A 25,987-nucleotide genomic window follows, 5' to 3' on the forward strand; every position below is an offset into this window, starting at 1 on the left:
CCCCCCCCCCCCCCCCCCTTCTACGCTGCTGCTGCTGCTCTCTGTTATTATCTATGTATATGCACTTTAATAACTCTACCTTCATGTAGATATTACCTCAATTACCTCGACACCGGTGCCCCTGCACACTGACTCTGTACCAGCACCGCCTGTATATAGCCCCGCTATTGTTATTTACTGCTGCTCTTTAATTATTTGTTATTCTTATCTCTTACTTTTCGGGGGGTATTTTCCTAATTGCATTGTTGGTTAAGGGCTTGGAAGTAAGCATTTCACTGTAAGGTGTTGTATTCGGCGCATGTGACAAATACATTTTGATTTGATTTGTCCGACAATCACACCTGGCAACAGGTGTCGCTTCCTATACCATTCGTGGTGGTCCTCTTTTATGGTAATTCATCAAAATGTCTCAAAGTAAATAGCATGGCGTTATGCCAGGATTTAAGTGCTGAGACTATGATGACACATATTCACAGAAAAAAACAGTCACCAGTGCAGTTGGCCATTGTTGGCGCGTTGCGCACGATGGACAAGTGTAGTGCACGTCTTGGACACAGCGTTGCGCTCTCCGCATACCTTCTCCAGGAGTCCCCCACCAAATCGCTTCCTCGCCCCACCAAACCCCCCTCCCTACCACAACAGTAGAATAGTAGAGAGACCGTCTACAGTGACAGCCACTCTGCAGCCGTGTGCCCTGCGGCTGGTGTAATAGTGTACAGTGAGTCCGAAAGTGCGACTTCTGAACCACCCGCGCGCTGCCTAACTGCTCAGGAAATTTTACGGAGTTTTCGAAACATAATTTCCCCAAAGGAGTGACGAGATTCTGGAATTACTGGAGTTGTGGACAAGTGCGGGAATAGGTTGTCGCTCAAGAGCAACTCATATTTCGAGGAAGGGCAGACTTTTGAACAGCGGGAGTTCAGGATGGAGAAAGCGTCACTGTTTTTTCCCCTTGTCATTCTACTGATACAATGTAAGTAAACTTTTGCATTTAGGCTATTCCGTATGATAATGAGTTATTCGTGTGTGTGTTTGTTTGCGTGCTTGTGGATGTGTGTAATGCATGTTTGGGTTGATCTATATTGGTATTCTTAATAATTACATTACCGTCATCCCTATTGCTTTTGTATGTGTAATGCCATGTCAGCTGTTTGTGTTTAGAAAAAAATAAGCAATTTTAGATAGGAAAATATTGATAAAGCACAATTAAAAAATATATATATATATTATTGTGATCTTACTGTGTTGATGCTTCTAGTGCTTCACACACAAATACAAAAAAGTGAGCAGCACTTGTTTCGGTAGTAATTGGCTTAATTTATTACTTAATCCTCTTCATTATTTTATTTCAACTTTATTTACCTAGGCAAGTCGGTTAAGAACAAATTCTTATTTACAATGACGGTCTAGGAACAGTGGGTTAACTGACCTGTTCAGGGGCAGAACGACAGTTTGTTTTACCTTGTCAGCTCGGGGATTCAACCGTACAACCTTTATGTTACTGGCCTAACACTCTAACCACTATGGCCTGTACTAAAGTTTCCAACGTTGCCGGTCTATCGTATACAGCCTTCCTCACTGTGTGTGCGTGTTATTGCGATGATATTGGGCTACATGCAACTGCAGAAAACAGATATGGACCACTAATGTGGCCTTAAGTTTTTGTTGGAAACAGGCCAGTCTAATCTGGATGTGGGCTATCAGCAGGTCACCATATCGTTTCGTCCCAAATGGCACTCTATATTCCCTTTTATAGTGCACTACTTTTTTTTAAAAATCAGGGCACATAGTGCTCCGTTCAAAAGTAGTGCACTACAAAGGGTGCCATTTGGGACGATCCCATGGTGTCAGTGAGATGCCAACATTTAGCAAACAAGCCCCCCACCACCACCACCACCACCAACCCTGACTGGCACAGCTGTTCCTGACAGAGCAGTGCAGGGTTACACACATACAGAGGGGCTTTGTTCTCCTTGGAAGACACACACACACATTCTCTCTGTTTGTCTCTCTAGATCCCTCTCTGTCTGGAAATGGATGTTCTCTTAGATGCTAGTAGCATCTAATTTCCTGTTTATTGCAAAGTCATTTAAAAATAAATGCTCCTTTTTTAAATTCTTGAATTGGAATTTTAGTTTTCTTTCTGAGTTGACTGACTTCAATTTGACCCAACCTTGGTAGGTCTCAGGGCGGGTGGCTCATAGGGTTCAGAGAGGGACAGGTCACCACTCAGCAGACAGAGAAAGTGTTGGCATCATGTCACGGTTGTTATCACGTCTGTGTTATCTCGAGGAGACGCTCCTCAAGGTGGCTGGCGTTCGCCACAGCCGACACTGTGACAACAGTTTCTTCAACCCGGGGATGCTATTGATGGATCCTGACGATATAAAATTAAACTTTCTCGTTATCTCTCTCATTCTCTCCATCTACTTCTTCCTATCTCCCTCCACATCTCATTCTCTCTATCTGTCTCTCTCTCCCTTATCTTCTGTCTCTCTCTCCCTTATCTTCTGTCTCTCCCTCTCTCTCTTTGTCCATCCAGCCAGGGAGAGACAATGCTCATCCTCACAGAGAAAGAGGGAGTGATGAGGCACACTCCCACTCCCAACACAGCTGCAGTGATAACAGTGTTACACATACTCACAAAGTAACACAGACAGCAAGCAGGGAGGGGCAAAATACACAAGGCTGCACTTCCACCGCCTACAGTACTCAAACATCTGATGGACAATGTGAATAGACAACATGAGTCTGCAGTTTGAATTCATACTGTACTTACGCACATCAAGCGAGAGATCGCATTCTGCCACTGATAATGTGTAGGCCTATGTAGACCTAATTGCCTAAATACTCATAACTAGGATTCAGAAGGAGAATTCAAAATCAATGGGACACACATTCAGTTTTTCCGTTTATTTCCTGTGAATCGACTAGATTTGAAATGAAATTGAGTATGCTTCATTGGTTTGCTTCATTGTTTGTCAGCGAGCAAGTTGTTTACGTCTTGTTTCCCAACTTTTGCTCTGCTTTCCTGGCCATTTAAGATGGCCGCCTCCACCCTGAGAGGACCTGCACATCCTTTATCACTTCCTGTGCCTCTCCAATGCCTTTGTCTCACTTTCCCTCAATTCTTCCACGTAGACCCGGTTTGCGTCTATATTCCCTACATAGTGTACTACTTTTGACCAGGACCCATAGGGCACTATGTAGGGAATGGGATACCGTTTGGGACGCACTCCTGCCCTTCGATGGGGGGAAAGCAGGAGACTAGGAGGATTGGTTAGGACCTTTCTTCTGCCCCACCCCACCCTCTGGTCCACTAATAGAACCACAGGAAGTAGTGCAACAAAAAGAAGCTGACTGAACAGGAAGCTAGCGAACTGCTAACAGTGAATGACTCATTTGGTAGTTGACCTCAGTTAAGTACAGTGTAGACCAGTGGGTTCCCCATCGAGGGGTACTTGGCCTATCCAAGTGGGTACTTGATGAGACTCATGAGCATGGGCTTACTGGTAAAATGCACATGAGGGGGTACTTCAGGGGTACTCTCGGCAGAGCAAAATTCCGTTGGTGGTACAGTTTCTGAAAAAGTTTGGGAACCACTGGTGTAGACATGGGTGGTTTAGGTCTTTTGGCGTGATGTTTACCAGTACTGGGCCATGACAGATAGCTTTGTGCTTTGCTGGCCAGCAATTGTCAGTATTTAATGAATTGAGCGGAATGTAGTATTAGGAGGTTATGCAGCGATACAGATGTCATTACAGTTATCTAGTTGAGCATGCATGTGAAAAAGAGTGTTATCTGAATACATCTCAGTATTTACTGAAACAATGGAAGGAAAAATGGATGTTGGCCAATGCAAACACAACACAAAATAAATGTGTGTTGTCTGGGTGTGTTAAATAAGTGTCTGTGTAAAGCTAGCCGACTAAACTTAGCGATTTACGATGGAATTGAGCAGCGACTAGTGTGGGCTGACTGGAGCTCCGACGTCACATAAAATTACGCTTTTATCACCACCCAAAGGATAGCAATCAGTTTTACAGGACATTGTCTCATGTTGTGTGCAACAGGAAGTGGCAATTGAATGCAAGCTTCACCATTTTTTTGTTTGTTTTATTGCTAAAACATTTCTAGCCTGTCTATCTCTGGGTAACAGTTGACATGTTATGCCCGACCCGCTCAGTTTTCCACCACAAAACACCAGAAAATGGCCCAAAACAGTAAGAACCTGCTTTTACACTTGATGTTCAATGATTATTTTTGACAAAAAGTTTAGTTCACGTAACACGGTTGACCTTAAAATGAGGGACAGACGTAAATGAATCAATAATGTAAGAAATAATCACCTTCAGAAATTACTTTGTCAAAGCAACAAAATAACTCGGGCTTTACAATGATGGTGAAATGTTGGGGTTAAGTGGGTTAATAACTTTCTAGAATCATAGTGTGTCAAAATGCTGAATTTTGGCACTTTTTATTTTACCTTTATTAAACTAGGCAAGTCAGTTACGAACAAATTCTTATTTTCAATGACGGCCTAGGAACAGTGGGTTAACTGCCTTGTTCAGGGGCAGAACGACAGATTTGTACCTTGTCAGCTCGGGGATTTGAACTTGCAACCTTCCGGTTACTAGTCCAACGCTCTAACCAACCGCTCTAACCCCTGCCGCCCCAAAGACTTTAACAAGTCTTTATTCATATAATAAAAAACCCAGTGGTGTAAAGTACTTAAGTAAAAAGTACGACTTAAGTAGTTTAGGGGGTATCTGTACTTCACTATTTATGTTTTTGACTACTTTTACTTCACTACATTACTAAAGAAAATAATGTACTTTTTACTCCATACATTTTCCCTGACACCCAAAAGTACTAGTTACATTTTGAATGCTTAGCAGGACAGGAAAATGTTCCAATTCACACACTTATCAAGAGAACACCATTGGCCATCTCTACTGCCTCTGATCTGATGAATCACTAAATATAAATGCTTGATTTGTAAATGATGTCTGAGTGTTGGAGTATGCCCGTGGCTATCCGTAAATAAGTAAATAAAACAATTCAATTGTGTCATCTGGTTTGCTTGATAAATATAAGAAATTTGAAATGATTTATACTTTTACTTTGGATACTTAAGTCTATTTTAGAAATGACATTGACTTTTAATACTTAAGTATATTTAAAACCAAATACTTTTAGACTTTTATTCAAATAGTATTTTACTGGAGGACTTTTCTATTATTTTCTATTAAGGTTGCTTTTACTCAAGTATGACAATTGGGTACTTTTTCCACCACTGAAAAAAGCAGATTTTCTCCATGGGGTATAGTATATTTTTAAAAGGCTCTTCATTTAATATAACAGGCTTTTAAAATTCAATATCGGTGCACAATTGCTACATAAAATGTCAAAAGGGGCACAAAAGGCAGTCTTTTCATGGAACCACCCAAATACTCAGTGTGCGTGTGTGTTGTACATAACGTTATTGTACCAGTTAATCTCCCCCCACACACACACACACACACACACACACACACACATACATATGCACATACACACGCAACACGCGCTCCTCCCTCAATGGATGGGCGTTACCCGGGCGACCTGTGGACAGCAACAGGATGACAAAACAATAATCCTGACCCCTGCACCAATCAACCGACAGGAAGGGATGCTCCTATTTCCTGTTCCTGTCTAGATGTACATGTTCAACAAGAGCGACACACATACACAGCCAGCCAACCAAACAATCAGCCATGAGTCTTCATGCTCCGCTTCCAATTTGGTCCAGAGGAAAAACTGGTTCATAACAGATATAATTGGTTCATACAACATTTACAACTGGTCCATCATAACTGAATATAACTGGTTTCTAACAGATTATAAACTAGTTCATAACTGATTATAATTGCTGATTTATAATTGCGTTAAGGTGTTCGTAACTGGTCCTCCATCTTACAACCCTTTCCCCCAACCCCATATGTGGCACCTCTCTCTCTCCATCCCTCAGGCCTCCCCATTGTCCCTGTTACCGTGTCAACAACCACGCCCAAGGTGGAGGTCCACGAGAACTCCGATGCGGTCCTGAGCTGTGATTTTCGGACAGAGAAGGAACAGAATCCTCGAATCGAGTGGAAGAAGAAAGGAACAGATGTATCATTTGTTTACTATGAGGGACACTTCAGAGGTGATTGGCTGTCCTGGCACATTGTCTTCCATCGCTCTCTTTCTGTCTCTTTTAACCCCTGTCCAGAGCCCATCTTCAGACTCTTAGATTTCATTTACGCTCCTCACACGAGGGGAATTCGTTTTAAGAGCCTCATCAACATAAAGCAGAATGTGATGAACATTACAAAGACATTTGTATGAGAAGTTACCAGATGGTTGATGTTAGTTTAAGTAGAGCATTTGTCCTTAAGAAATCACATCTCCACAACCCCCCTCTTCTCTGTGTTGACCGGTTTCCACTCTCCCAGGAGCCTTTGCGGGGCGTGCAAGGATCAAGGGGGCAACGGTGACCCTACAGAGGGTGACCCAGAAAGACGCGGGCGAATACCGCTGTGAGATCACTGCCCCTCACGACACCATCACCCTGGGGGAGACTAACATCACCCTCGAAGTCTTGGGTGTGTACCACATCGTCTGGCAGACTGAGAGGGTCTGTCTGCCTGACTGAGTGTTCTGAGTGTGTCTGTGTGTTGTCTCAGACATGCTGTTTGTGCACCCCCTTAACCCAGCTGACATTGTGGCTGTACCCTCCTCACAGTGCCCCCCCACACCCCATCCTGTGAGATCCCCAGCTCGGCCTTGACGGGCTCTGTGGTGCAGCTGCGCTGTAGGGACCAGCAGAGCATCCCCCCAGCCACCTACTCCTGGTACAAAGATGACAAGCCGCTGACCCCCTCCCGCATGGCCAACGCCACCTACCACCTCAACCCAATCACGGGCATACTGGTGAGATACTTTTTAAGAACAGTGTATATACAGACGTTGATTGTTTGGCACAATTTACTCAATGTTCAGTGCATTCGGAAAGCATTCAGACCCCTTCCCCCTTTTCCACATTTAGTTACGTTACAGCTTTATTCTAAAATGGATAAAAAAAAACAATCCTCCTCAATCTACACACAATGCCCCATAATGACAAAGCGAAAACAGGTTTTTAGAAATGTTTGCAAATGTATTACAAATAAAAAACATAAATACCTTATTTACATAAGTATTCAGACCCTTTGCTTATGAGACTCAAAATTGAGCTCAGGTGCATCCTGATTCTATTGATCATCCTTGAGATGCTGGAGTCCACCTGTGGTAAATTCAATTGATTGGACATTTTTTGAAAAGGCACACACCTGTCCATATAAGGTCCCACAGTTGGCAGTGCACGTCAGAGCAAAAACCAAGCCACGGGGTCGAAGGAATTGTCTGTAGAGCTCCGAGACAGGATTGTGTTGAGGCACAGATCTGGGGAAGGGTACCAAAACAATTCTGCAACATTGACTCTCAGACCCTGAGAAACAAGATTCTCTGGTCTGATGAAACCAAGATTGAATTCTTTGGCCTGAATGTCAAGAAACACATCTCAAGGAAACCTGGCACCATTGCTAAGGTGAGGCATGGTGGTGGCAGCATCATGCTGTGGGGATGGTTTTCAGTGGCAGGAACTGGGAGAATAGTCAGGATCAAGGAAAGATGAATGGAGAAAAGTACAGAGAGATTGTTGATGAAAACCTGCTCCAGAGTGCTCAGGACCTCAGACTGGGGTGAAGGTTCATCTTCAAACAGGACAACGACCCTAAGCACACAGCCAAGACAACGCAGGAGTGGCTTCGGGACAAGTCTCTAAATGTTCTTGAGTTGCCAAGTTAAAGCCCGGACTTTAACCCGATCGAACATCTCTGGAGAGACCTGAAAAATAGCTGTGCAGTGACGCTCCCCATCCAAAACAAATCAAATTGTATTTGTCACATGCACCAAATACAACAGGTCTTACAGTGAAATGCTTACTTATAAGCCCTTAACCAACAATGCAGTTTTAAGATAAATAAGTGTTAAGTAAAAAATGTGAGTATCAAGTTATTAAAGAGCAGCAGTAAAATAACAATGGCGAGGCTATATACAGGCAGTACCGGTACAGAGTCAATGTGCGGGGCCGCCGGTTAGTCGAGGTAATTCAGGTAATATGTACATGTAGGTAGAGTTAAAGTGACTATTCATAGACAATAAGAGAGTAGCAGCAGCGTTAAAAAGGGGGCGCAATGAAAATAGTCTGGGTAGCCATTTGATTAGTTGTTCAGGAGTCTTATGGCTTGAGGGTAGAAGCTGTTAAGAAGCCTTTTGGACCTAGACGTGGCGCTCCAGTACCGCTTGCTGTGCGGTAGCAGAAAGAACAGTTCTATGACTAGGGTGGTTGGAGTCATTGACAATTTTTTTAGGTCCTTCCTCTGATACCGCCTGGTATAGAGGTCCTGTATGGCAAGAAGCATAGCACCAGTGATGTACTGGACCGTACGCACTACCCACTGTTGTGCCTTGCGGTCGGAGGCCGAGCAGTTGCCATACCAGGCAGTGAAGCAAACATGCTCTCGATGGTGCAGCTGTAAAACTTTTTGAGGATCTGAGGACCCATGCCAAATATTTTCAGTCTCCTGAGGAGGAATATACTTTTGTCATGCCCTCTTCACGACTATCTTGGTGTGTTTGGATCATGATAGTTTGTTGGTCATGAGGACACCAAGGAACTTGAAGCTCTCAACCTGTTCCACTACAGCCCTGTCGATGAGAATGGGGGTGTGCTTGGTCCTCCTTTTCCTGTAGTCCCCAGTCATCAACCTGACAGAAATATTTGAGGATCTGTCAGATCGAAGAATGGGAGAAACTCCCCAAATACAGGTGTGGCAAGCGTGTAGTGACATCCCTGGGAAGACTCAAGGCTGTAATCACTGCCAAAGGTGCTTCAACAAATTACTGAGTAAAGGGTATGAATACTTTAAATGTGATATTTCAGTTATTTTTTGCAAGCTGTTTGCAAGCTGTTTTTGCTTTGTCATTATGGGGTATTGTGTGTAGAATGATGAGGGGAGAAAAAACTATTTAACTCTACAGGATTGGTGGGTCCCCTGCGGGACAGGTTGAGCTAACAGAGGCTAATGCGATTAGCATGAGGTTGTAAGTAGCAAGAACATTTCCTAGGACATAGACAAATCTGATATTGGCAGAAAGCTTAAATCGTAGGTAATCTAACTGCACTGTCCAATTTACAGTAGCTATTACAGTGAAATAATACCATGCTATTGTTTGAGGAGAGTGCAACGTTATTAATAAACCATTTAGGCACATTTGGGCAGTCTTGATACAATATTTTGAACAGAAATGCAATGTTTCACTGGATCAGTCTAAAACTTTGCACATACACTGCAAAATCTAAATTGCGCCTGGGCTGGAATAATACATCATGGCCTTTCTCTTGCATTTCAAAGTTGACGGTACTAAAAAAAAAAAAAAAAAACGTTTTTTTCTTTGTATTGTCTTTTACCAGATCTAATGTGTTATATTCTCCTACATTAATTTCACATTTCCACAAATTTCGAAGTGTTTCCTTTCAAGTGGTATCAATAATATGCATATCCTTGCTTCCGGTCCTGCGCTACAAGCAGTTAGATTTGGGTATGTCATGTTAGGAGAAAATTGAAAAAAAAGGGGCGGATCCTTAAGAGGTGTTAATCCATTTTAGAACAAGGCTGTAAAGTAACAAAACATTTGGAGAAAGTCAAGGGGTCTGAATACTTTCCGAATGCACTGTATGTGCCAGTAAAGCAATTTGAATTTGGCAGAACGAGGGCCCAGCCACACCCACAGACTGTGTGTTACGTAGGAGCCACACTAGGGCATCGAGATTATTATTTTTACCTACTACACTGGAAGTGTAATTTTTGGCCAGCGAGAGCAATGTGCAAGGTTCTTTATCCTGTTGTGAGCTGCGGGATTGAAAATAGAACCAAAGTATAACTTACAGCTCACTCACCTACAGCTCACTTACGCCCAAGTTTCATGGAGATTAATAGGAGCGCCTCACGTTCTGTACACTGTAAGTTATGCATCCGATGTAGCAGGCCTCCATTACATACTCCAATACATGGAGGTATAATCAACCACTAACACAGTATATGATATGATACAGTTCAGACCAACAGTGGCCACCTCAGAAATCAAATCAAATTTTATTGGTCACATACACATGGTTAGCAGATGTTATTGCGAGTGTAGCGAAATGCTTCTGCTTCTAGTTCCGACAGTGCAGCAATATCTAACAAGTAATCTAAAAATTCCATAACAACTACCTAATACACACAAATCTAAGTAAAGGGATGGAATAAGAATATATACATATAAATATATGGATGAGCAATGACCAAGCGGCATAGGCAAGATGCAATAGATGGTATGAAATACAGTATATACATTTGGGATGAGTAATGCAAGATATGTAAACGTTATTAAAGTGGCAATATTAAAGTGACTAGTCATACATTTATTAAAGTGGCCAATGATTTCAAGTCTGTATGAAGGCAGCAGCCTCTCTGTGTTAGTGATGGCTGTTTAACAGTCTGATGGCCTTGAGCTAGAAGCTATTTCCCAGTCTCTCGGTCCCAGATGCACCTGTACTGACCTCCACCTTCTGGATGGTAGCAGGGTGAACAGGCAGTGGCTCGGGTGGTTGTTGTCCTTGATGATCTTTTTGGCCTTCCTGTGACATCAGGTGCTGTAGGTGTTCTGGGGGGGAAGGTAGTTTGCCCCTGGTGATGCGTTGTGCAGACCCCACCACCCTCTGGAGAGCCCTGCGGTTGTGGGCAGTGCAGTTGCCATACCAGTTGGTGATACAGCCCGACAGGATGCTCTCAATTGTGCATCTGTAAAAAATTGTGAGGGTTTTAGGTGACAAGCCAGATTTCTTCAGCCTCCTGAGGTTGAAGAGACGCTGTTGCGCCTTCTTCACCACACTATCTGTGTGGGTGGACCATTTCAGTTTGTCCGTGATGTGTTCGATGAGGAACTTAAAAGTTTCCACCTTCTCCACTGCTGTCCCGTCGATGTGGATAGTGGGATGCACCCTCTGCTGTTTCCTTAAGTCCACGATCATCTCCTTTGTTTTGTTGACGTTGAGTGAGAGGTTTTTTTCCTGACACCACACTCCGAGTGCCCTCACCGCCTCCCTATAGGCTGTCTCGTCATTGTTGATGATCAAGCCTACTATTTTTGCGTCGTCTGCAAACTTGATGTTGGAGGCGTGCATAGCTATGAAGTCAATGGTGAACAGGGAGTACAGGAGGGGGCTGAGCACACACCCTTGTGGGGCCCCAGTGTTGAGGATCAGCGAAGTGGAGATGTTGTTTCCTATCTTCACCACCTAGGGGTCCTAGGAAGTCCCAGGACCCAATTGCACAGGGCGGGGTTGAGACCCAGGGCCTCAAGCTTAATGATGAGCTTGGAGGGTACTATGGTGTTGAATGCTGAGCTGTAGTCAATAAACAGCATTCTTACATAGGTATTCCTCTTGTCCAGATGGGATAGGGCCGTCTTCAGTGTGATGGCGATTGCATCGTCTGTGGACCTATTGGGGCGGTATGCAAATTGAAGTGGGTCTAGGGTGACCGGTAAGGTGGAGGTGATATGATCCTTGACTAGTCTCTCAAAGCACTACATGATGACAGAAGTGAGTGCTCTGGGGCGATAGTCATTTAGTTCAGTTACCTTTGCCTTCTTGGGTACTGGAACAATGGTGGTCATCTTGAAGCATGTGGGGACAGCAGACTGGGATAGGGAGAGATTGAACATGTCCATAAACACACCAGCCAGCTGGTCTGCGCATGCTCTGAGGACGAGGGTAGGGATGCCGTCTGGGCCGTCAGCCTTGCGAGGGTTAACGTGTTTAAATGTCTTACTCACATCGGCCACGGAGGAGAGCCCACAGTCCTTGGTAGCAGGCCGCATCGGTGGCACTGTATTATCCCCAAAGCGGGCAAAGAAGGTGTTTAGTTTGTCTGGAAGCAAGACGTCGGTGTCCATGGCTGGTTTTCTTTTTGTAGTCTGTGATTGTCTGTAGACCCTGCCACATACATCTCGTGTCTGAGCCATTGAATTGCAACTCTACTTTGTCTCTATGCTAACATTTCGCTTGTTTGATTGACTTGCAGAGGGAATAACTACACTGTTTGTATTCGACCATATTCCCAGTCATCTTTCCATGGTTAAATGAGGTGGTTCGCTCATTCAGTTTTGCGCGAATGCCGCCATCTATCCACGGTTTCTGATAAGGGTAGGTTTTAATTGTCGCAGTGGGTACAACATCTCCTATGCACTTCCTTATAAACTCACTCACCGAATCAGCATATAAATCAAAATTATTCTCTGAGGCTACCCGGAACATGTCCATGTCAGCGTGATCAAAACAATCTTGAAGCATGGATTCGATTGGTCAGACCAGCGTTGAATAGTTCTTGTCACGGGTACATCCTGTTTTGAGTTTCTGCCCATAGGAAGGGGGGAGCAAAATGGAGTTGTGGTCAGATTTGCCGAAAGGAGGGCCTTGTATGCATCGCGGAAGTTAGAGTAGCAGTGGTCCAGTGTATTAGCAGCGCGAGTGCGACAATCAATATTCTGATATAGGTCACTTCCCTTTGGTCAGACATCAACCCATATAGACCCTTAAGTTCGGAAGCACACTGGTATACTCTAGACCAATTGCACAAAAAAAACTATACAGGTTCTGTGCATCGTATCATCTTCCTCTCTCTTTTTCTTTCCTGTGAGCCCTCCATCTGTCTCTTTCTCTCTCTGGCAGGAGTTTAAGACTGTGGCGAGAGGCGACACGGGACAGTACAGCTGTCTGGCATCCAACAAAGTGGGGCCGCCCAAGATGTGTGAGGCTAAACACATGAAGATAGGTGAGTGAGTGAGTGAGTGAGTGAGTGAGTGAGTGAGTGTGTGTGTGTGTGTGTGTGTGTGTGTGTGTGTGTAATTCTAAGAATGATTGTGGTTCATATTAGTGTAGTTTTGTCTTTACACAAACTAGCGTGACTCTCGTGCTTCAAACCCCATTGATATGGTCTATAACCAACACAGTTACAATACCAGAGCTAGTGTTATGTCTTGTAAAATCCCAAGAGTAAACAGTACTGTGAGGAGCACGTTTTTCTATACAGGCATGTGTCTATGGAATAGCCTCCCCCTGGAGATCAAGCAAAGAAAAAGTAGAAATAGCTTCAAAAACCAGGCAAAGGTTTTCATTAGGATAAGGTTGTCTAAGTAAGAGAAACCCCTCCACTTCCCCTTGTGCCCCCTACTGCTGCTGGTCGTCAGGTGTATTTATTTGAATGATAGGTACAATTAATATATTGTTTTAATGTGAAATTAATATGGTTGATTTAAGGTTAGGGAAAGGTGCAGTGAATAGTGCCACTTTTTAGGGTGTCAATATAAATGAATGTATTTATGGTTGTTTGTAATTTTGTCTTGCCTTTTTTTAATCGTTAAATGTGCTATTGTTTTTACCACCGGGGACCACTTTGGAAACAAGCGTTTTAATGAATACTTTCAAGTGATATCCTCTGGGTCCACATTGTACATGTTGTTGTATATGTCTGTTACACAAAATAAATTCAATTCAATTGTGAAGTGTAGGTATATAGGCATAGAATTGTACAATTGGTCTTCTGAGCTTCTAAGCTAAGAAACCATTAGAACAAATGGATACAACAAAAACAGTAAGGAAAGAAATAAAACTAGTTTTTCAGAAAGAAAAAAAGAAAAGACCTCTTGAATAACCCCCAGAAGGAAAACCGAGCCGTGGCTTTTGTGGAGTGATAAGTAATGGTGCATCAAGGGTGACTTGTCAATGTGCTCAGAGGGTCCCTGGTTCGAGCCCAGGTTGGGGCGAGGAGAGGGACAGAGGCAAAGGTTTTTAGCTTTAAATAGGGAAGAGTACATTTTTGTAATTTCCCTTGGGTAGGTTCATTTTTCGGAGGAAATCTTAAATGGGAGATGTTTTAACCAAGAAGGGGCCTGCACTCAAACAGGCATTAATTCACTTATTCCAATTGATTCTGTAGCCAGAGAAGGCACAAAACAAATGAATCAGATCCACGATATCTCGGATACTGGCTTGAGGGTTGGTTATATAGAGGAGAATGTCATCTGCGTGTAGAGAAATGTTATTTGAGGTGTCCTTAGTATTGTAACCAACTAGCGTGACTCTCTCACTCTCTCTTTCAGAGGATGTAAACATGGCAGGGGTCGTGGCTGCGGTCGTGGTCATCTGTCTGGTCATCGCCATTTGTGGCTTCGGGGGGTACTATGCACACCGTAATGGCTACTTCAGCAGTGAGTCTGTCTGTCCATGAAACATACAATATGTCTGGCTCTCTGTTAGAAAATATAATTTGCACTCACTTCCTCTTACTTTCTGTCTCCACTCTCCTCTTCATTTCTATCCAACTCCAGAACACAGAGGAAGGTAAGAGTTGTGTCCTTAAATCCATGAACGATTATCCCAAATACAGTGGAGACACCCTGACACTGAACACATCTGCGTTGCTGTGTAACTACTACTGACTAATAGAGGTGTGTGCGTTTTAATGTTCTGGGTAAGTTCAGTCGAGAGCGACAGGTGTGATTGAGCCCAGCAGTGCAAAAGCCTGTCTCTTCTCACAGAGAGAGAGAGAGAGACACAAACAGGTATTTTATGACCCAGTTAGAAAAACTAGGTTTGTTATGTTATTTTGACTGACTGACTCTAGATTAGGCCAGTTAGATGACTAGGAATAATCTCATGATTATTTTTAATGAATTACAAAATAATAACAATAATGAGTCATTGTTTATCGAGGGAAGTCACATTGTGATTGACATCTCCTTTTCAAGTGAACTGCTAATTCATGACTGCTAATAAACCCCCCTCCCGGCTGAATTGTGATTCACTTACCCCCTCTGTGTGGTCGTGTTTGTTAGTAACCCTGAGCATGGTGTGTGAACCTCATCCACCCCTTCACTCAACTTTGAACCCCCCCCCCCCCCCCCCCCAGGTCCTTTTGGATCCCTCAGTGTCATGGTGTGGCCCACATCAGCAACCAGGACCTCCATAGAACAAAAGACAAGTGAGTCTGACCCACAGACAGATTTGAGTAATAGATTTAAAAGTAGACAAGAGTCCTTGTACAGAAAAAGTTGCCCTTTCCACTCCATAGGACCGTGTCCTGTGCTGTGTTTGATGTGGTGGTGTTCTTTTGATATATGTTTTTACTGAGACCACAGCTGCATCACATTTAGGAAGCCCCCTCCCTCTCGCTCCCGCCACTCTGTCAAACAATCTATTGTCTTTATAAATGCCTCTGTCTTCCAGGACTAATGCCAACTACAACCCTCCACCCCAAGACGTGAGTGTTTTTCCTCAGATTTTCTCTGTTGGTGTATTCATGGATGGGTATGATGTTCACAGGAAATGTTGACTTGAGCATTACCCCCTTACATGTGACATTTTCTAGATAACATTTTACAACCATATTAAAAGACAATTTGATCATTTCTAGTATAATTCTCTTGGCAGTAGTTGTAAGTAAAATTCTCCAAATGGTTACTAATAATGGAGAAAAAGACCTGAATTGCAGTAGTTCTGACCGAAGGAAAATATGCTACTGTTTTCTCTCGCTCAGCCTGCGGACTTCAAACACACCCAGTCCTTCATGCTGTGAGGACCTCGACAACCCCCTGGAAGACACCACTGGAGTAGTTTCATTCCACCCAAATGAATAGCTCTAAGAATAGTTAATTATATTTTTTGGGACTGACCAACCCTGCTCTCCTCACCCTTGTGGATGGATAGCAAGGGGGGGGACAGACAACTCTGCATAGAGGCCATTTATTCCTCCTGTTTTGCTTTCCCTGGGCCCTCAATGCAAGCCTATTATATTAGTCACATGGTACTCTACTTCTCTCTGGTGGCCAAGTTGTTAAACTACAGCATATCGCCATGTTGTGGTGGACCCATGGAATTACGTCCCACACATGCTCACTTCCCCCTCAACTGGCCAAAACATGAACTACCTAAATCTTATTTTATACCAAAGACGTGAACATGGCATCTGAGTGTAATATACTGTACATATTTTCTGAAGGCTATTGGATAAGGCTATTGATGTGAATTTAAGGTGAAGTTGTGCATACAAGGTAGCCATCACATTAGGCCTCCCGAGTGACGCAGCATCTCAGTGCAAGAGGTGTCACGACAGTCCCTGGTTCAAATCCAGGCTGTATCACATCCGGTCGTGATTGGGAGTCCCATAGAGCGGCGCTCAATTGGCCCAGCGTCGTCTGGGTTTGGCTGTCATTGTAAATAAGAGTTTGTTCTTAACTGACCAATCCATTTTCTTCTGAGGGCAGTACTCGCGTAGATCTCATTCAGTCGGTTTGGATTTTTATTTAACCTTTACTTAACTAGGCAAGTCTGTTAAGAACAAATTCTTATTTACAATGATGGCCTACCCCGGCCAAACCCTAACGACGCAGGGCCAATTGTGCGCCACCCTATGGGACTCCCAATCACGTCCGGTTGTGGTACAGCCTGGAATCGAACCAGGGTCTGTAGTGATGCCTCCAGCACCGAGATGCTGCGCCACTCGGGAGCCCAAAATTAGTCAATATCCTCACCCCCCCCCCCCGTTAGTCTAATTAGCATACAGGTAACAAAAAAAAATCCACATCAAAGTCCATCTGTTTTAAGATGGGAGAAATTGTTTTTTTGTATGGGCCGCGCCCCAATAATAGTAAAGCAGTGTTGGTCAGAACAGGAGACATCCCTGAAAAACACCAGAGATCACAATAGTCTTATGGATTGTGTCCTCCATTTTGAATATTGGCCATCCACTATATTCCTTTCAGAACAGTGCAGCTGAAAGAAAGGAGACACTTTGGGATCGATTCAATCCGTAATGACGAAGTTCAGTGCTATGATTGAAATTTAAAGGCGATGTTCCTATTTTCACAGACTGCCTTCACGTTGAACTCAATCATAAATTACCTTTACATTTCAATTGCGCGGTAGCTCTGAACTTCTGCAATACTAATTGAATTGAGTCCTTTGAGATGGACCCCTGCTCACCCGAAGATGCCTACATTTTCTGTGATGCCCAGTGCCTTTCAAAAGTAGTTGTTATATTCTATCTAGGGGCTCTTTTGTAAGTGTTTTCTTGTTTTGTTTAAGCTAAAGTATTATTGTGCTACTGCATTTTTGGTCTTATAGTGTATGTTTCTTGGGCTATGGATGAAGGGGTTGCTGTACGTTTATTCTTTGTAAGATGTTTATTCAGTATTAAAGATTTTCTATCAAAAACTTGTTCAATCATTTCTCACCATGTGGTCTTTTCCCCACAGCCGCTGGAACAGGGTGGAGTGCCATGAGTCAGGCGAGCGAGACTGTAGTGTGACATCATATGTTATCAATCAAAAAAGCAAGCATGTAAGGTTGAACGTGGTTTGCAAAATCACTCTTACTATAACCCCTTGACTGATTAGCGTAAGAAAACAAAATGTTCTCACATTTAATCCAACTTCATTTATTAAATAGTACATTAATAGTGGTGACATGTAGGACAGGGACAACGTCGTCATGGCCAGTGTTCACTTGGCCACTTCCTGCAGCTGGGGCTCTGGAGAAGAGAGAAGGGAGATTGAGAAATGCTCGGTCGTATTCATTAGTGCATACCGTAGTGAAACACTAACAAGCGTTTATTGTTCCGGTAGTTCCTTTCATGTTTTGTATATATATATATATTTTTTGTTGTTGTTTGGTGCCTAAAGAATACAACCCTGGTTGAGGGTGAATGAATCCTTTAAAACCACCCGTGTCAAACTCATTTCATGGAGGGCTGAGTGTCTGTGGGTTTTTGCACCTCCCTTGTACTTGATGAATTAAGGTCACTAATTAGTAAAGAACTCCCCTCACTGGTTGTCTAGGTCTTAACTGAAAGGAAAAAACACGCGTACACTAGAACCACCATGGAATGACTGACACCCCTGCTTTTAAGCATAGAATGAGTATGCTACGTAGGGTGAGATGGGGGTAGTATAATTTAGTCTGACTAAGCTACCAAGAAATGCTACTACTGCGGTAGAGCTGGGTGACATCCATATCACAATAATGAGAAATCAAACGACACGTTTGTTCAAATGAATTTACACCCCAGTTACTTTTTCTATTACACTTTAAATGTCGTAGCTATCCATTGTTCCATTAGTAATCGCCCATATTATTTCAAACGTCACATTTCTCTACTGTAGGCAACTTGTCGTTATTAATGATGTCAGTAAAATGTCTGATCATTTTCAGTTAATCGCCCCAGCTCTATACTGCAGTGCATGGCCTTAACAAACCTGTAAATTTGAAGTCAGGGAATTTGGTGAGGTCACCAGTCCCGTATAACCTCTGCAGTTTGGTGATCTCCTCTGAGACACCCTTTTCGTAAGAGGGGCCTGCATCAACAATCCCACCTGCTGCAGCCCTGGAGAAAAGAGAAAGATGGGGAAGGAACCTTTTAAAACAACACTGTAGCATGGAATACACTACTCTGTTGTTTAGGACTGACCCCATTTAGTCGACTGATAATTCTTTATTCGAGCATTAGCAAAAATATTTATAGATATATATCATTGTGTACAAGACACTGGTCTGATTTGCCCCTGTGAGTGGACTAATCCATTGTGGAGGCCGTGGGGATGGTCGCTGTCCACGGTTCTGAAACACGCTGTTGAATTGGCACCTTTTCCTAGACCATGTTACTATGTGCAAAATAGCAAAGTTAACAGGCATATTGGTTAACGAGCATAAAGCGGAGACAGCTGCAGAATGAGGGGAGACACAATAAGGGCAAGGGCTGTTTTCCTAAGAAAAATGAGGAAACCAACTTATTTAGGTCTAGAAATCAGTAGCCTTACTATTAAATTGCCTGGCTTTATAAATCATGCATATACAGTGGATTTGGAGAGTATTCAGACCCCTTCACTTTGTAGCTGGTTTTCATCAAGGACCTCTGTACTTTGCTCCGTTCATCTTTTCCCTCAGCCTGATTACTGCCCCAGTCCCTGACACTGAAAAACATCCCCACAGCATGATGCTGCCACCACCATGCTTCACCTTAGGAATGGCACCATGTTTCCTCCAGACGTATCACTTGGCATTCAGGAGTTCAATCTTGGTTTCATCAGACCAGAGAATCTTGTTTCTCATGGTCTGAGAGTCCTTTAGGTACCTCTTTTTTTGGCCGTAATGTGCCTTTTTCCTGAGGACTACAACTTTTACTACCATAAAGGCCTAATTGGTAGAGTGCTGCAGAGATGGTTGTCTTTCTGGAAGGTTCTCCCAGCTCCAGAGGAACTCTGGAACTCTGTCAGAGTGACCATTGGGATTTTGGTCACCTCCCTGACCAAGGCTCTTCTCCCCGGATTGCTCAGTTTGGCCAAGCGACCAGCTCTAGGAAGAGTCATGATGGTTCCAAACTTCTTCCATTTAAGAATGATGGAGGTCACTGTGTTCTTGGGGACCTTCAATGCTGCAGAAATGTTTTGGTATCCTTCCCAAGATCTGTACCTCGACACAATCCTGTCTCGGAAATCTAAGGACAATTCCATCAACCTAACGGCTTGGTTTTTGCTCTGACATGCACTGTCAACTGTGGGACCTTATATTGACAGGGGTGTGCCTTTCCAAATCATGTCCAATCAATTGAATTTACCACAGGTGGACTCCATTTGAGTTGTAGAGAATTCTCTAGGATGACCAATGGAAACAGGATGCACCTGAGTTCAATTTCAAGTCTCATAGCAAAGGGTCTGAATACTTATGCAAATAAGGTATGTTTTTAATACATTTCTACGAACCTGTTTTCGCTTTGTCATTATTGTGTCTATATTGATGATTTTAAAAATGTAATCCATTTTAGAAAAAGTCTGTAGCGTAACCAAATGTGGAAAAGGTCTGAATACTTTCCAAATACACTGTATATCTACAGAAATAAGAAAGATCCTGCTTCAGTTGCCTGTTTGAGTGTTTGTTTAATTGCCTACTTATTCCGTGAGCACCAAGCATCACGCAAAGACATGTCAAGGAAGCCCTACCGTTGTTGCAGTGGGTGAGCTCAAGAAACCACATAACTAGTCAGCCCTATAATTATAATACCCTATAACGAGGCAGACATATATAACCTATAAAAACACATTCAGCATCCTATGCGGTTCATGGATCTTGCCATCTAGGCATATAGGACCGGGTTCAGAAGGTGCACAACATTGTGGAACGTTCAGATAGAAATATATAATGTAGAATGAACACGACTGACATGTACTGTATAATCAAGAATCAAGTCTGCTAGCTCTGTTCTCCGACATTTTTATTTGCAACATCCCACAGCGTTCGCCTACTGAACATATGGCCCTGCCTTCTGCAAATAGCTCTGCAGCGCTAAAAGGACGTGCAGACTCCCTGCCACCATCTCTGTCATGACATCCCGGGTCATTCCACATAAGCCTAGCTAATGTATAGCCTACCAACATGAAGAAACAAGTAAGTTAGCAGTAGTGACAATAGGACAAATAGTGCGGTTATTTATCGCACTCACTTGCTCTTGGTGCTGTAGTCGCGGATCTTGTCTAGGAATAGTTTCTGGATAGGGTCCAGGTCCTTGGCCCGGTTGAAGAGGACAGCAGACAGGCCGAAATTCCTGCGCAGTGTCAATGACACCGCGGAGCGCAACAGCGAGGACAGCCGGAATAGTTTACGAAGCGCCATACTGTCAAACGGAGAGAGGGACAAATGACAACTGTTAAGTTTGACAGTGACGCTACCAAACTGAACATGTAAATTACTGGCGATAGATAAACCGTGCGTGTACAGTAGCTAGCTGAAGTTAACGTTACTAGCTAGTTAACGGTTCCTCGCTAGCTGGATAGCTGACGGCGGTAACGTGGCTGTGGGAACTAGTGGGAACCCAACCCTGTGCATATCTTCCATACACCCATCTGAGGCAACAAAAATACATGACCCTAGCTAATTTACAGTATTTTGGGGGAAGTTGCAGTATTAGTCGACTCTCTTACCGGCTGGCTATGACTTGTATTAGCATGAATATGACGAACATGTAAGATTTGGCGTTAATACAATGAAAACGATTATAAGGCGTTTAATTCCACTGTAAAAACACCACTCACCTTGGATTTGACACTCGTTGACAGTGATTACTTCCACTGTGATAAACCGCTTTGCATTGTGGCTATTTTTCAATCGGTCGCGTTCGGGAACATCAACGTGCGTCCTGGCTGCGCATCTCTACAGCCCTGTTCTTTTCAGCGCTATATCGTTTTTATCATAGCAATGTGCACAGCTTTCATATCACCCACATAATAACGATGCTTTATTTGCTACCTTATTTGGTATTTTATTCTGAAGTGAAAATCAAACTAGTCAAATGCCTTGAAGGTGCATGTTTTTGCCCCTGTGGCAAAGCAACAACTGTCACACGAAAAACATACTTGCTGGATTTACACCAACGATTTCGTCTTTCCCTCAACTTCGTTGTACAGTCCTATAAATCTATTTGGTTTTTCTTTAGGCTATTGAAAATTGGATTTACAGTGTGCACCAGTAACCTACTGATTGTTTTAATATCATGAATCTGATTTTAATTGTCTATGATCTCCTACTCAAATAAAATACTACATGGGTTACAATAACATGACAATACGCAATCATGTGGAGTTGATCAAAGCAAAATCAAACAGGACAAAAACATACTTATCTTTTCAACTACATACCTTCCTACTCTCTCAGAAAAAGAGGTACATAATTGTAGCCTAGTCTAGGCCAACTTAAATGGGTACAAACTAGAGGGCTACATTCCCACTGGATGCCTGCAGAACCTGATAGAGATCATTGCAGCACAGTCTGCATTTTTCATGCAGCAGGTGGGAGCAGGCAGTCAGAGACTACTTCGGGAGAATGTCAATGACTTAGCAGTGTAGTGCCAGGGTAACAATCTCTCCTTCAAAGTCAGTTTGACCAAAGAGGGGACAGCATGCCCTCATCCACATCGACGGGGCTGTTGTGGAGCGAGTCAAGAGCTTCAAGCTCCTTGGCAAACATATCACTAAGGACTTAACATGGTCCACACACAGCCGCACAGTCATGAACAGGGCACGGCAGCGCCTCTTCCACCTCAGGAGGCTGAATAGATTTGGCATGGGCCCTCAGATCCTCAAAAAGTTCTACAGGTGCACAATCAAGAGCATCTTGACTGGCTTCATCACCACTTGATATGGCAATTGCACCACCCTTGATCGCAAAGCGCTACAGAGGGTGGTGCGGACAGCCCAGTACATCACTGGGGCCAAGCTCCCAGCCATCCAGGACCTTTGTAGCTATGAGACTTGAAATTGAGCTCAGGAGCATCCTGTTTCCATTGATAATCCTTGAGATGTTTCTACAACTTGCCACATATTTATCAACTGTACTCTGATGTTTCACAAAAGTTTTGAAACGTTCTATTCTCATAGATTCTACATATTGTAAATTAAAGATAAACATTTTTGCTAAGAGCATTATTATATTATTAATCAAATGACTTTAAATCACCCAGCAGGGCTATTTGCAGAGTAAGCTCCAGGTAAATGTTGCAATTCTTCAGCCATTCCTGAACTTGAGACCAAAAACAAAACTACATATGGACAGTACCAAAACAAATTATCCAATGATTCTGTCTCATCACAGCAAGATCTGCAGAGCTGGTAAGGTTGTATCCCCCCCATCTATAGAACATTATATTGGTTGCAAGAATTGGGAGGGGGGGGGAACTGATATACTTTTTTATTTATCACAATTTTCTTTAGACAATTTTTGTCTTTAATGCAGGTCCGACAGACAAGCTCCTTACTTTCTCCTCCTTCCACTTGCCTCTTCCATTTTTGTGGTAATGCTGCAATTAGATGGTTATAATTTTGAGTAGAGCAGACATTTCCATATATTTCCCCAATCTCTTTCCAGGAGTTCAAACTCATTTTCGTATCTTCGAAAACCCGACACAATGTTTCATAAATATGTTTTTTATTTGTGAACTTGTTCTAAGCCTTTCATCAAAGTTCTCCATGTTTGTTGTCAAGGAAGTAAGTTTGTGTTTATACAGGATATACCGCCCCCACCTACCGTCAGCCAATCATGTCAATGCGGAGGAGCTATACGGAGCTCTCCGCATGGTTACAAAATTTGGGAGGCGCACTCCGATGCGGTACAAAGCTTGATTTGGTGTTGCGTCACACCAACCGCACGGAGCCTCTGAGTCGCATTGCCAGAGCAAGCATACATTGGCATTTAAATTAGCCCATATAGAATGCCTGGAGGAGGAGGGAAGGAAGTGAAAGAACCACCCTGAGGGTACTCTGCAGAAGAAAAGGAGGAGCCATGTCCGGAACAGACGTCAGAGTGTACCAGAGATACATCCAGCCGCTCTTTGAGATTGCTACATCAGCCTGGTGTATCGTGGGGAGGTTTCATGTCAGGAAACTTCAGACCATTCAAAACCTTGACGTCAAGATGGCAGACAGACTCACCACGTACACACTAAATACATTTATTGTGATTTTATAGACTCTTATTCCCGCCGTTTTTTACTGCACTTTACATCCATTAAAGTTTTTTTTAATTTTTTTTTTAAATCATATCAAGTTGAGAAAAAAATATATGAATAAAGGAGAACTCCACCACCCCCTCCACCTTGTACCTTGCCAAACCTGACTTTCACCATGCACGGAGAAGACGGATAGAAGAGGGCATGAAGCCCTGAGATGTCCCTACCAGTCCGGAGAATGGCGGAGAATCACATCACATGGCAGTTCTCTTTCCAAGGAAATGAACTTAAACATGATTAGAATATAGTTGTAAGGGAAAACGTGCGCACCCTCAAAGCATAATGTTTCCACCTCCTTGTTTGACGGTGGGGATGGTGTTCTTGGGGTCATAGGCAGCATTCCTCCTCCTCCAAACACAGCGAGTTGAGTTGATGCCAAAGAGCTCCATTTTGGTCTCATCTGACCTCAACACTTTCACTCAGTTGTCCTCTGAAACATTGAGATGTTCATTGGCAAACTTCAGACGGGAATGTATATATGCTTTCTTGAGCAGCGGGACCTTGCGGGTGCTGCAGGATTTCAGTCCTTCACGGCGTAGTGTGTTACCAATTGTTTTCTTGGTGACTATGGTCCCAGCTGCGTTGAGTTCATTGACAAGATCCCCCCGTGTAGTTCTGGGCTGATTCCTCACCGTTCTCATGATCATTGCAACTCCATGAGGCTGCCCCAGGCAGAGGGAGATTGACAGTTATTTTGTGTTTCTTCCATTGGCGAATAATCGCACCAACTGTTGTCACCTTCTCACCAAGCTGCTTGGCGATGGTCTTGTAGCCCATTCCAGCCTTGTGTAGGTCTACAATCTTGTCCCTGACATCCTTGGAGAGCTCTTTGGTCTTGGCCATGGTGGAGAGTTTGGAATCTGATTGATTGATTGCTTCTGTGGACAGGTGTCTTCTATACAGGTAACAAACTGATATTAGGAGCACTCCCTTTAAGAGTGTGCTCCTAATCTCAGCTCGTTACCTGTATAAAAGACACCTGGGAGCCAGAGATCTTTCTGATTGAGAGGGGGTCAAATAGTTATTTCCCTCATTACAATGCAAATCAATTTATAACATTTTTAACATGCGTTTTTCTGGATTTTGTTGTTGTTATTCAGTCACTGTCAAATAAACCCACCATTAAAATGATAGACTGATCATTTCTTTGTCAGTGGGCAAAGGTACAAAATCAGCAGGGGATCAAATACTTTTTTCCCTCACTGTATAGCCCTTGGTTCACTCCAGCCCTGACTGCCCTTGACCAGCACAAAACATCCTGTGGCGTACTGCATTAGCATCGAATAGCCCCCGCGATATGCAACTTTTCAGGGAAGTTAGGAACCAATATACACAGGCAGTTAGAAAAGCAAAGGCTAGCTTTTTCAAACAGAAATTTGCATCCTGTAGCACAAACTCCCAAAATTTCTGGGACACTGTAAAGTCCATGGAGAATAAGAGCACCTACCTCCCAGCTGCCCACTGCACTGAAGTTAGGAAACACTGTCACCACCGATAAATCTACGATAATCGAGAATTTCAATAAGCATTTTTCTACGGCTGGCCATGCTTTCCACCTGGCTACCCCTACCCAGGTCTACAGCTCAGCACATCCCACTGCAACTTGCCCAAGCCTCCCCATTTCTCCTTCACCCAAATCTAGATAGCTGATGTTCTGAAAGAGCTGCAAAATCTGAATCCCTACAAATCAGCTGGGCTAGACAATCTGGACCCTCTCTTTCTAATATTTTCCACCGCAATTGTTGCAACCCCTATCTCTAACCTGTTCAACCTCTCTTTCGTATCGTCTGAGATCCCTAAAGATTGGAAAGCTGCCGCGGTCATCCCCCTCTTTAAAGGGGGTGACACTCTAGACTCAAACTGTTACAGACCTACACGATGAAGTCGGAAGTTTACATAAACCTTAGCCAAATACATTTAAACTCAGTTTTTCACAATTCCTGACATTTAATCCTCATAATAATTCCCTGTCTTAGGTCAGTTAGGATCCCCACTTTATTTTAAGAATGTGAAATGTCAGAATAATAGAGAGAATGATTTATTTCAGCTTTTATTTCTTTCATCACATTCCCAGTGGGTCAGAAGTTTACATACACTCAATTAGTATTTGGTAGCATTGCCTTTAATTTGTTTAACTTGGGTCAAATGTTTTGGGTAGCCTTCCACAAGCTTCCCACAATAAGTTTGGGGAATTTTGGCCCATTCCTCCTGACAGAGCTGGTGTAACTGAGTAAGGTTTGTAGGCCTCCTTGCACGCACATGCTTTT

The 25,987-nt window shown here is 43.3% G+C and overlaps 2 protein-coding genes across 3 annotated transcripts; one reads left to right on the plus strand and one right to left on the minus strand.

Annotated features, from left to right (window-relative positions):
* The first annotated feature begins 609 nt into the window (after positions 1–609).
* jam2a (junctional adhesion molecule 2a) lies at positions 610–16,586 on the plus strand. The gene is made up of 10 exons (XM_021608961.2): positions 610–973; positions 6,011–6,187; positions 6,477–6,626; positions 6,767–6,954; positions 12,842–12,944; positions 14,272–14,379; positions 14,500–14,512; positions 15,081–15,152; positions 15,398–15,431; positions 15,708–16,586. Exons 1-10 carry the CDS (start codon positions 925–927, stop codon positions 15,744–15,746), a joined length of 933 nt encoding a protein of 310 aa, XP_021464636.2. The 5' UTR covers positions 610–924; the 3' UTR covers positions 15,747–16,586.
* Positions 16,587–17,585: 999 nt separating this feature from the next.
* On the minus strand, positions 17,586–21,395 carry atp5pf (ATP synthase peripheral stalk subunit F6). 2 transcript variants are annotated; one of them, XM_021608962.2, is made up of 4 exons: positions 21,253–21,395; positions 20,664–20,834; positions 18,424–18,551; positions 17,586–17,699 (listed from the first exon to the last, which is right to left on the minus strand). In XM_021608962.2, the coding sequence occupies exons 2-4, from the start codon at positions 20,831–20,833 to the stop codon at positions 17,671–17,673; spliced, it is 327 nt and encodes a 108-aa protein (XP_021464637.2). In that variant the 5' UTR covers position 20,834; positions 21,253–21,395; the 3' UTR covers positions 17,586–17,670. The 2 variants fall into 2 exon arrangements, with proteins under 2 accessions (XP_021464637.2, XP_036838978.1); XM_036983083.1 differs by lacking the exon at positions 21,253–21,395 and adding an exon at positions 21,142–21,197.
* Positions 21,396–25,987: the final 4,592 nt, after the last annotated feature.

This window comes from Oncorhynchus mykiss, chromosome 7 (genome assembly GCF_013265735.2).
Source record: "Oncorhynchus mykiss isolate Arlee chromosome 7, USDA_OmykA_1.1, whole genome shotgun sequence".
In the NCBI taxonomy this organism is placed as follows: Eukaryota; Metazoa; Chordata; class Actinopteri; order Salmoniformes; family Salmonidae; genus Oncorhynchus; species Oncorhynchus mykiss.